Raw genomic sequence first — 12,941 nt, forward strand, 5'->3', positions numbered from 1 at the left:
CCGGGGCACAACTGCTCAGCGCTCCCAGGCTTCGGGATAGAGGCAGCTCTGCGCAAGCGGTGGGAGGGCTCCCGTGACTTGCGCAGAGCTACCCGAAGCCCAGGTGCGACTGCTCGGCGCGCCCAGGCTTCGGGATGCAGGCAGCTCTCTGCAAGCCGTGGGAGCCCGGCGGTGTTATTTCCACACAGTTTATTTTCCCATCTCACTTCCTATAGGTTGTATTGACGGTTCTTCTAGGAGGGGGGTTGTTAGGCAGTATCATAATAAAAAAAAGAAAAAGTTTTATCCTCCCCCCTTTCTGTTTCATTTCAACATACCGACTTAGATGCTGTTCTTTGATGTTATCTTCTTTCCAATCCAATCCATCACTCTTAACTTCTCAGTGGCAGGCTTAATTAGCAGCTAACGTACCCTTTTCTTCGCTCGAAGCAGGTGCAATAATTCTTATATCCAATTTTTCATCTTAAGAAATGCAACTTGGGTCGCTCTCGGAGACAGCGTCCGGGAGATCCGAGCTCGCTCGAGGGCTTTCCGTCCAGTGCCCTCACCCCCACCTTCTTTCAAACTCGGGGGTGATTTATGGGCAACCGCAGATGAGGCTGCATCTTCCCTTCCACCGGGAAGAAATACGGGAGGCTGATTTACTCCCATCTCAGCCCCTTGATTACCTCGTGTGAACTGGAGAGATGGTATTGTCGGCCATCTTCCAAGGCACCCCTAGCGGAGCCCCGAGGTACCACTGTTCTTTCTATGGGAAAGCGCGCCTTGGTTTTGGAACTTCCAGAATGGATTAAGTTTAAGAACCAAGGTACCACTGTACTAACCTTTATTTCAATTAGACAGAAGGAGAGGTGGGGGTTTTTTTGTACATATTTTTATTAGCACAGTAACAAATGCAGACTTAGGTAGCCCACAACATACAACCAATCCACTGAGTGACTCCTATTTCACGCCTTACAGTTAAACAGCTTAAGGTATTTCACTACAGGTTGCCCTAAGTCCTAGTTAAAACCTTTCGTTTTCACAAAGGTTAACTTGGCATAGAAAAATGAATATACATGAACTACTTCCCCTGTTCTAGGTGAGGCAACAAAACAGCCACCACCACCCCATAATTCAAACCAATGAGATGGCTGACTTTTAAAAGGGATCTGTTAAATACCAAATTCTCCCACCTCCCATGGGGGAAAAAAGGAAAATATTCCCAACATCTTTTTACAAAATAAAACCAAACTAAAAGAGAAGAAGCATATAGCAAGTCTTCTTGAAAGAACTTTTACATAAATGCCAAATATATGTACCTGTACAAAATTAAGCTGTTTTTAATCTTTTACCTATCACAAGTTAACCAAACACCCATTTCCTCCCCCCTCCCATTGCCAAAGTAGTTTACATTCTTCTTGGTGCTATAATTCAGAGCTACTATTGCTGAACTAATGACAGTCTTTAAAATATGCTATTCCCCATTCTAGCTGACTACTGTAGCAAGATACCTTAAGTTACAACAACAAAAATCTTAGGAAATAAAAGACTGAATAAAATCTGTTATAGAAATACCCTACTCTTTTCTCAGTTCCTCCCCTCTCCCTCCCCCCCGGTGTCCCCCCCCCTTCAAAATCATAAGCAGCTCTTTCCATCACAGACTATTTAACGCAAGGGTTGGAGAAAAATTCCAGTTTATGTAGCATATCTCTTGGTCCACTGTCTGGCCATTCTGTCATGCTCTGCTCTGTTAGTCATATATTGAGTAGCAATGCTTCCAACCAGGGGGTCAGCTGAAAAGGAAGAAAGAAAATTCCAGCTCATCATTGATCTTTGGGGCAGGAAAAAAAAAGGAAATATCACAAGAAAAGAAGTTAAATCCATTGGGGACTCCGAAAACCACCTGTTCAGTGACTGAACTGAAGTTTTAGTTGCAATTATTATTATTTTAGTATTTATACCCCGCCCATCTGGCTGGGTTTCTCCAGCCACATGTAGGGTCTACTGAACCCTGGAAACTTATTTCTTAGTAAATATGCATAAGAACAGGCTGTTGGTGTTTCTACAGATACAGCACACCTCTAATATTCATTCAAAACAAAAGAGAATTGCACCTCGAAAGAAGGAAACTTCTCGTATTCTTACACACTTAGTTCATAAGAGGGTTTTTCCCCCCCAGATTCTTTTGCTGCTTCTCAGTCCATGGACCATTTTAAGTATTGTATCAAACATGTGCAGCTCTTGTCACTGTGAATTTAGAATTCTAAATTTAGAATTGCTTGGAATATTTCAGATTCTAAATGTGCGTATTTCAGATTCTGCAGTCAGATTTTTCTATGCATATACAGTGGTACCTCTGGATGCGAACGGGTTCCATTCCGGAGCCCCGTTCGCATCCTGAAGCGAACGCAAACCGCGTCGGCGCGGGTCACGATTCACCGCTTCCGTGCATGACATCATTTTGAGCGTCTGTGCATGCGCGAGCGGCAAAGCCCAGAAGTAACGTGCTCCATTACTTCCAGGTCGCCGTGGAGCGTAACCTGAAAACGCTCAACCCAAAGCTACTTCAACTGTAGTCAGTGCTTTCTCCCCCCGTAAAAAAATGTTTAGGGGTACTCTCATTTTAACTCAAGAAAATCACCGTTTTATAGTTCAAATTGAGAAAAATAAATACAGTAAATGGACAATAGTACGAGGATTCACAAAATGTTTAGGGGTATGCGTACCCCCAGAAAAAAAACACTACTTGTCAAGAAAGTGGTTCCTAATATAGTAAAGTGGGTAAGTCATGACAAATGTTGATGTTAAAATGATTTGATGGATGCCAAAGCGAAAGATGAATGTCTTCCATGTGGAACTGTTCCATGAGAATTCATCAGCTACATCTACACACCTGTTTTACTTGAATACAGTGGTATCTTGCAAGACGAATGCCTTGTAAGACGAAAAACTCGCAAGACGAAAGAGTTTTTCGTTTTTTGAGTTGCTTCGCAAGACGAATTTCCCTATGGGTTTGCTTCGCAAGACGAAAACGTCTTGCAAGTTTGTTTCCTTTTCCTTAAAACCGTTAATACCAGGGTGCATCCGTGCTTCACAAGACGAAAAAATCGCAAGACGAAAAAACTCACAGAACGAATTAATTTCGTCTTGCGAGGTACCACTGTAAACCCAAAGCAGTATTTGTGTAACTGATCTGAAGGTAGAACCATGTATACATACATTCTGAAAAGCATGTGTGGAACAATGTAAGTTATTCAGTCCAAAGCCAATTTGCAAAAAAACGGAAAATCTTTCTCTCTGTATCCTGCTGCAGAACAGAGATTCTCTCGCCCACTGCCCCGTTTTGGCTGCCTTACCAGGATTGCAGTCTGTGAGAAGTGAGCAGATAGAAAGAAGGACTTTAGAAATGGTTAACGCTGGACTCCAGTTGTCTTTTAAGATGTCCAGGCAAATCACCCCTTGGCTGTTAATGTTACAGTGATAGATTCTTGTCCGAAAGGTAACCTGCAGGAGAAAAAAAGAAAAACACACACAAAAATCAATGGTTATAGCCTCTTCAACTCAAAAATGACCCAGCCATAAATAGCTTTCTGTCTGGGATTTTCCAGACAGGCCCTCTAGCATTTCTCTCATTAGAACTCAAGCATCGAGATGAGATGGTGACTATCATATTGCGCATATATATATATATATATTTGCTTTCGTAGATTTTCACGGGTACAGGAATGCAGGTTTTGGTGTCCTCGGGTGTCTTCCCGTGTAAAAGTTGGGGTGTCTAGGCGACGTTTCGACGAGGTCTCACTCGTCATCTTCAGGCTGGTGCTTTCGGCTTCTTGTTACTGGAACAGAGCAGGATCTCAGTGTTTGAGTTCCTATAAATACTGTTGAGGGGGTGTGGTGTATAGCCTCCAATGTTCTGGGCAGAGAGGAAGTTCCCAGGCTAGTGTGCCTTTTCTTCTTTTGTTCCTTAATTACTTGAGGGATATCTTGAGTGATTTCTTGAGTGATATCCTGAGTACCACTTAGGTGGGTCATTAGGTGTGGATTAGTTGCTAAAGTCTTTGTGTCTTGACCTCTTGAACTTTGTGAAGAGTTTTTCTGAGAAGATGGCTGTACTGCACTTAGTTGTGCTCTGGCTTGGCTTCGTGTATAGGGGCGAGCTGTGGTTTTGTGGCCTGTGTCAGCCAGATCTGTGTAGGGATTGCAGGGGGGTGCAGCATCCGGAGGTGCCACCATGGTTTGGCTACTGGATGGTGTCTGTAATTTATCTGTGGAGAGGGTCTGGGTTTGGGTCTGGTGTGGTTGGTTGGTGATGGCGTTCTGTGTGCCTCTGGATCTGGTGTCAGTTTTTGTGGGGAGGGCTAATTTCCAGATGTCTGGCACATCCCGCTTGCCAGACATCTGGAAATTAGCCCTCCCCACAAAAACTGACACCAGATCCAGAGGCACACAGAACGCCATCACCAACCAACCACACCAGACCCAAACCCAGACCCTCTCCACAGATAAATTACAGACACCATCCAGTAGCCAAACCATGGTGGCACCTCCGGATGCTGCACCCCCCTGCAATCCCTACACAGATCTGGCTGACACAGGCCACAAAACCACAGCTCGCCCCTATACACGAAGCCAAGCCAGAGCACAACTAAGTGCAGTACAGCCATCTTCTCAGAAAAACTCTTCACAAAGTTCAAGAGGTCAAGACACAAAGACTTTAGCAACTAATCCACACCTAATGACCCACCTAAGTGGTACTCAGGATATCACTCAAGAAATCACTCAAGATATCCCTCAAGTAATTAAGGAACAAAAGAAGAAAAGGCACACTAGCCTGGGAACTTCCTCTCTGCCCAGAACATTGGAGGCTATACACCACACCCCCTCAACAGTATTTATAGGAACTCAAACACTGAGATCCTGCTCTGTTCCAGTAACAAGAAGCCGAAAGCACCAGCCTGAAGATGACGAGTGAGACCTCGTCGAAACGTCGCCTAGACACCCCAACTTTTACACGGGAAGACACCCGAGGACACCAAAACCTGCATATATATATATATATATATGTTGTTGCTGCTCACAGAGAGGCATTCTCTTTTTAATGTCCTGCTATAGCCTTTAGTCCTAAAACCAAGGACTAAAAAAAAAAAAACCAAGTTCCATGATATGTCCAAGTTTATCTCAACAAAGCACTATCAGTTCTTAGATTTTACATTCATGGGTGAGTGAATATAGTTAAAATGATTTATATGGTGCTGGAGGAGACTCTTGAGTGTCTCATGGACTGCAAGAAGATCAAACCAATCCATTCTGAAGGAAATCAGCCCTGAGTGCTCACTGGAAGGACAGATCCTGAAGCTGAGGCTCCAATACTTTGGCCACCTCATGAGAAGAGAAGACTCCCTGGAAAAGACCCTGATGCTGGGAAAGATGGAGGGCACAAGAAGGGGACGGCAGAGGACGAGATTGTTGGACAGTGTTCTCGAAGCTACCAACATGAGTTTGACCAAACTGCGGGAGGCAGTGGAAGACAGGAGTGCCTGGCGTGCTCTGGTCCATGGGGTCACGAAGAGTCGGACATGACTAAACAACTAAACAACAACAACAAAATACAGGGACTACCGCTTGCCATCTGCCAAACTGACACAAAGGCAGGCTGTTGTTGTTTTTGGAGGTCTGCTAAAAGACAAGAATTTCATATCCTAAAAAGCAGATGCCTACACAGCAGGGTGAATTTCATTTCCTGCCTACCTATCATTCTGTTTCCCCTAATCTTTCAAGCTCTTAAGATGGAGGTGCTCTGAACAGCCCCAGGCAAGATGATTCTCACTTGAGCTCTCCCATATGCATCCATTTATGAGCAAAACTATTTTAAGAGTGTTTTTTTCTTTCTTTTAGGGGGTGGCAGGAAAGTTTTTTACCCTTTGACCACTGTAGCAGCAAGGGCTAAACGGAGGACACTGGCCCTTCTACAAATCACTAATCTGTCTTGATCTATTGTGAAAAACGGAATGTCATCTTCAAAGTTAGCTTAGCAGGCATTTCCACACTGCTTTGGCTACTGAGTTAATAAGACTTGTCTTTTAGTAAATTACAAAAAATGGGGGGCATGCTGCCCCAAAATAATAATGGCTGTACAATCAACTTAAGCATCTCTTAACATACATCTGTTTGGACCTGAAGTGTGTGGAATTTCTCAACTTGCTAAAATGGTTAACTTCTTCAAAGTTACACTTATTCTCTCAATATCACCTCACCTGGCTTTGTCTCTAGAGAAGAATCATAACACACAGACTCCTCAGTATTTCCTCCACACTCGGCCTCAGCCAAAAGTATTACAGCAAATTCGTTGCTGCTGTTCTTATAGTTCTGCTTTGCTGTAAGCACTGGAATTTTGAGTCTACTCTTATACACCTGTATTGGGAGCTGTGAAGTAAATTTGGGGTGACTGGAAATATGCCAAATGAAGAATCAACCTCACATAGGCCAGGCTGTGAATTCCCCCTGGCTCACTTGGTGCCTGCGTTCATTCTGAGTAAGAACGCCCTAAATAAAATGGGAAAACAGGCAAACTAATGCCATTGTACTGGAAGAAGCAAAGATCACCAGTGCCAAAGCAATGATTCTTCAACATCAACTTCCATTGGATTGGTCATGTTGTGCCTGATTATCGTCTTCCAAAGCAACTACTCTATTCCAAACTTAAAAATGGAAAGCATAATGCCAGTGGCCAACAAAAAAGGTTTAAAGACTTTCTCAAGGCAAAGCAAATCTAAGGTTACAAACACCTCACGTTACAAACACTTTGGGTTACAGACTCCGCTAACCTGGAAGTAGTACCTCGGGTTAAGAACTTTACCTCAGGATGCCCTTTTAACGGTTTTCCAAATCCCAATTTTTATGAAATTTAACTTAAACATTAACATCCAACCGTTAAAAGGACATGCAATGAAATTCAACCAAGGGGAAGCGAGGAAGTCGCTTAAGAAAGTTAATAACTGTAATTTTTAATAAGGCTATGATTTATGTTTGTTTTGTTTGTTTGTCTTGTTTGTCTTGTGTGTGTGTTTGTTTGTTTGTTTATAATATTGTGAAAACCAATAAAATTTTGGGGGGAAAAAAGAAAAAAGAACTTTACCTCAGGATGAGAACAGAAATCGTTCGCTGGCGGAGTGGCAGCAATGGGAGGCCCCATTAGCTAAAGTGGTACCTCAGGTTAAGAACGGTTTCAGGTTAAGAACGGACCTCCGGAACAAATTAAGTTCGTAACCAGAGGTACCACTCTATAAACACCGAAAACTGGGAAATGTTAGCCTACGGGCGCTCCAACTGGAGAACAGCCTTTACCAAAGGTGTCATGGGCTTTGAAGACACTCAAACTCAGGACGAAAGGGAGAAACGTGCTAAGAGGAAGACACGCTTGGCAAATCCACACCGTGATCAACTCCCACCCGGAAACCAACGTCCCCACTGTGGAAGGACGTGTGGATCCAGAATTGGCCTCCACCAGTCACTTACGGACCTACTGTTAAAACCGTGTTTATGGAAGACAATCTTACTCGACTACGAGTGATCGCCAAAGGAGAAGAAGAAATAAAAAAATACACACAACTTAGATTTGACATGCTGTATTAGTGTCTCGTTAAGTGACTGGCTTTTATGTGCTTTGAAAGCCCGGCTCTCTAACCTATATAAAATGACTGGGTAATAGAATGTCTACAGTCAGCATCTGTAGCGTGAGAAAATCACAGACTGCTCCTTATTTTCCAGGAAAAGTCCTGGGTCTACAGAAGCCTTCCTGGTTTCTGATTTGATCCCAGAATGTCCCACTTTTCCTTAGGAAATCTCTGTTTTCATTGGAGAAATGTTGGACACTTTGGAGTTATGTGACCCCCTCACGAAGGAAATAAGTAACTGTACAACCTTTAGAAGACATCTGAAGGCAGCCCTGTATAGGGAAGGTTTTAAAAAAATGTTTTATTATGTTTTTCTATGTTGGAAGCTACCCAGAATAGAGGATGGTGGTGATTGAATAGAACACACCTATTTTCATCTGAGAATTGGAGGGTTATGTATTTATTACAAGTTAAAAATGGGAAAGTTACAATAGGTGCTTCTAAAATTCATGATTTTGTGACTCCAATACTGTACATGCAAATGTTGATGAAGTCTCTGGGTTCCTGCTATCCCCTACTTTACTGAAAAATCCCCAAACTTTTCTGAAATACAGACCCTGCCCACATGGATCTTTGCTAAAATGATTACTGAACTCTGCTCCAAATAGTGAAATTAAGTTTCATGTTTTGAACCCAGTATAATTTATGGAGCTATTACTAGTCTAATGGTTTTATCACCAGTGTGAGAACTATTATTCTTCCTTGGAAACTAATTAGAATAGTCACAAGAATAAGGCCGAACATCAACATTAATGGCGAGCTGCTGCCCTCTTGTGTCAACTCTCTTTATTGCATCAGATTTACACAGGTTTAAAAGGTGCACTGGGATTGCTGCAGCAATAATCTATCATTACTTTCCTCGGTTTCCGAGGCCGCAGAAGAACAACCATGTAATTTACAGTGCACCTATGCACCACATGCCTCCTGCAGACAGTTGCCTGATTAAAGAACAGAAATTGGTAACCTTTTGCCACAAATGTCAATGTCCACGGGAGAATTTCTCATTAGACATTTCAAGCGCACTTTTCATTTTATCTGTCACATTTTACCACATTCTTCCTCCGGGGACTCGAGAGCAGGATACATGACTTAATTTGTGCTCTTGTTTCTGAAGCAGCTAGTCTACATAGAGATGACAAAGTACAGAAATTTGAAGGCCGGTTAGCAAAGCGTCCGCCCACAAAAGGAACACTTGGCTCCTGCAGAAAAACTTGTTTGTGGACTCAGACTGAGGCTTAGACATCACATAAATATGTATGCCTAAAACTATACATCTTTATCTGTATCTATATATGACAGGCTGCATTGAATCTGGAGCACTCAGCAGATTCCTGTCTTAAGATGATTGTGATCTGCTGAATCTGGGATCCCTGCCAGTCACACCAGCTGCTGCAAAGGTGGAGGGAAGAAGAAAAGTACCGTATTGGCTCGAATATAAGCCGTTTCTGCAAATAAGCCGCACCTTTAAAATTGAAGGGGAAAGAAAAAAAGACAAAAGCTGTGCTGCTTCCGGGGGGGGGGGGACCGCGCTGCCTTGCCGCCCGTAAGGTTGCGAATGTAAGCCGCACTTTAACTTTTCACGGTCAGAATTTGGGGGGGGGGGCAGAGTGCGGCTTATATTCAGGCCAATATGGTAGTATGAGGAGCAGAATTGGGTGGGTAGTAAAAAGCTTGTTTGTTTCCCTCTCCTCTCCACTAACTGCATGCATGATGCCTGGTTTGCAATAAGTGGAGAAGTGTTATGTAACTCCAAACACACTTTCAAACTCCACAGTGGAAAAAGCCTTGAGTTTTTGTGGAGTGAGATGAAAGCACTCACGTCTTGCCTACTTCTGCATCCCCACCCAAGAAAAAGCCCCTGTAAAAAAAGCGTGTGTGGAGGGTGTGTGTATACTTGTTAAATGCGTATGCCTGCAACACAATTTGAGTTCCTTTAAAGCCTTAAGCGCTTGCTTGCACAGATGCCAGGAGTAGTCTACTCAAACATATGCTTGGGGGTAATGTGCAATACATGTAACATGAAACTAAACTGGATGAAGTTGTCTGGAATAAGTCTCCTGGAAACTGCATTAACTGCACAAAAGTATTTTTATGTGCTACAATGAAGTTGTCAGATATCCAGAAAGTTCCTATCATGGTCCAGTCTCCAGGCTAACTTTGATTCTGGATGTTCTGTGTCCAAGAATAGAATAGCTCAACTGTCGAGATCTCCCAGCACTCAAAACATACCTCCAATATCTCTCCTCTCCCGTTGGGATAGCTCAGTCCGTAAAGCATGAGTCTCTTAACCTCTTAACCTCAGGGATGTGGGTTTGAGCCCCACTTTGGGCAAAATATTTCTACAATTCTAAGAAGGTAGTTTACCTGTCTGCAGAGGTGAGCAGGAGCAGCACATCCCATTTCACTGCTTGCCACCCCCCCCCCACCACTGGCAAAGAATTTCAGGAGAGAGGGCAAGATCTCACCCAAAATTGACTCCGGGGGCGGGGTGCCGTCTCGGAGACTTCTGTCACCTGAGGTGGCAACCTCCCCCGGTCTAAAGGCTGCACCGGCCCTGGAGGTGAGGCAGCAAAGCTGTTATTCAGGAGCAGCAGAGAAGATAAAAGTAATTAAGTAATATGGGTTGGATCCAGCTTATGCTAACTGAATGCAGGTTATCCGTCCACGTTAAGAAAATTTTGTCCATTGCATGATTATTTTCCACCTAGTCCTTTTGACACTCTGGCACACCCTCTTTGCAAAATTTGACCATTCCAAAATGCAGATGCGCTTTCACTCTCGCAAGATGGAATGTACTGACTTCGGCTGTACTTGAGGGTCGCTTTCAAATAAATTCCACTGGGGAAACGGTTATTTCCCTGTGGAGATGGCAGTATTGAGTCAGTGGTTCATGTTCTTCTGGCCTGCCCTCTTTCTAAAGATTTGAGGAGTGAGGTTATTACCCCTCTACTATTGTTCATGCCGGGGACGTGAGTGGCGCTGTGGGTTAAACCACTGAGCCTAGGGCTTGCCGATCAGAAGGATCAAGATGATCCTTCTGATCGAAAGATCAAGATCCTTTTAGCAGATCAAGATGATCAGGTGACAGCAAAAACTGCAAGGTTTTTAGTGGGGGCAATTAGAATAAGATATATTATTTGTTTATTGATGTAAACCCCCAAAATGTATTTCCTAGAGCATGGGTAGGCAAACTAAGGCCCGGGGGCTGGATCCGGCCCAACCGCCTTCTAAATCCGGCCTGCGGACGGTCCAGGAATCAGCATGTTCTTACATGAGTAGAATGTGTCCTTTTATTTAAAATGCATCTCTGGGTTATCTGTGGGGCAAAGGAATTCATTCATATTTTTTTTCAAAATATAGTTCGGCCTGAGGGACAGTGGACCGGTCCCCTGCTGAAAAAGTTTGCTGACCCCTGTTCTAGAGTTAAGTTTTTACCTCTATTTTCAGTATGTTTTATTTTATTGCTAGTGGCTGATACAAATAAAAATTATTCTGCTTTAAAAATTTGACCCACCAGAGCAACTTCTCATTTATTGCCATGATAGTTAAACTCTGATTTGGTCTCACCTTCTCAGTGTTCGTATAGAAAACACACAATGTCTTTCACAAGCATATTCTGTAGTCCGCACAAGGCCAGCGTAGGCCACAATACAGAAATGTCTGACCCCACTTTAAGGAAAATGGTTGCTGGTTGATCCAGAGATGTAGCAGGACAGGGGAATCAGCTACATTACTAAAGTAACAGGGATTTGAATGCACTATAAACATGCAACACCAGATGGCGCCAGAGAGCAGGAAATTTTGAAGCGCCGTTTTCCATAGAGATTTTTTCTTTTGTTAAAACGATCTAACTTCTAGCCACACACGGAAAGAACAAGGATATAGTTTGAATGCTTTGCCTGTAGAATAATAAATCATTTAATGTGTCAATATGACTGGAAGTCGTTAAAATTGCAGCTGTTGTTTAAGGGATTATTTTGACTGGAGTGTAACTGAAATTAGTAAGATTTTAGAATGAAGAAATAAAGTAAATCATCAAACCATCAATTTTAATACACGGGGGGCTACCTAAATTCTATAATTTGGCATCTGAATTATTGGTATTAGTAATTGTATTATAATTTGACGTTGTTATAATGAGACTATGACTAAATTATTGTAACTGAAAACTAATTAAAATTATTATAAAAAATAAAACCATCTAATTTCTTACTTATGTGTAGTGTTTCCCCCCTGTGTTTAGATCCGCCCAGGGTCCATTCATTTGGATTAGAGTCATAAGATACAAGGCTTAAGCAGGGGTGATTAAACCATTCATTCAAAATTTACTTATTTCTGTCTTGAGACTCAGCTAGATTAGTAAAGAAAAAACACTTTATATGAATTATAACACGGTGACACCTGATGGCGCTGTGGAGCCTTGTCTTTTGCCAACGGGATTTCCCTTTATGAAGTTTACAACGTGTTTAACTGAATCACTTTTTTAATGTGTCTAGATCCAACCTTAGTTTCTGAAGTATGGGAACATCCCTGGAAGGTTGCAGAAGGCCAAGGAAAAATCTACACAGAATACGATTTCAATGTCACACATGGAATACCTCCCATTTCACGCAGCAGAAGATATTTGTGTGAGAATTTAAGAATCCCGATTTAGAATTGGGGTCGGGGGGAGAATACAGCAAAGATTATAATCCAGTATTTTGTTATACAATGAGGACACCAGAAACATTAATAAAATTAGGATTAACTAAAATTTTAAAAGCCTTTTGCTAAATTAGGTCTTTCTTAACTGAGTAAATTATTTATCGAGTGCTGTGTTTTATTGACCAGGCAACTGCATTTTCAAAGGCAATTAACAAGATATATCGTTTTAAAGCGCAGCTATTTCAGAGTTTTTGAAGAAGCTTGGGATCCTAATAGATGAAGCGCACTGTTTAAATGCTTTTTATAGTACTACTGTAAACAACATTTTAAAAATAAAATGAAAAACAAGAGTTCAGAGCATTTGAAAGGGTTTTTTTTAAAAAAAAATGAAAATTGTAAAAATCATTTTTGTGAAATATCAATAAACATGATTTAAAGGCGCAAACTGAATAGAAAGATTACAAAAGTAGTCAACAGCAACAAGTTATTGCTGTTTGTAAGTAACATATAAGCAGTTTTTGTCTGACTTGAACTATGGAACTGGATCTTTGCCTGCCAAACCTACTGGAATTATTGAAAAGATATCTTCTAAAAGGTGAAATATGTTAGTGAATAAGACAGCAGAGACTATATATTAAG

At 42.1% G+C, this 12,941-nt stretch overlaps 1 protein-coding gene across 1 annotated transcript in view; it reads right to left on the reverse strand.

Moving 5' to 3' along the window:
* Positions 1-1,659: 1,659 nt before the first annotated feature.
* Positions 1,660-12,941, reverse strand: part of LOC309353799 (ubiquitin-conjugating enzyme E2 E1) — a 58,203-nt gene continuing 46,921 nt past the window's right edge. The window contains exons 5-6 of the mRNA XM_081883474.1: positions 3,339-3,486; positions 1,660-1,775 (exon numbers count right to left, since the gene is read on the reverse strand). Of these exons, the coding sequence (XP_081739600.1) occupies positions 1,678-1,775; positions 3,339-3,486 (246 nt within the window). The 3' untranslated portion in view covers positions 1,660-1,677. The remainder of the gene's footprint in view (positions 1,776-3,338; positions 3,487-12,941) is intronic.

Source organism: Podarcis melisellensis (genome assembly GCF_964234715.1).
Source record: "Podarcis melisellensis genome assembly, chromosome: 12".
Taxonomy (NCBI): Eukaryota; Metazoa; Chordata; class Lepidosauria; order Squamata; family Lacertidae; genus Podarcis; species Podarcis melisellensis.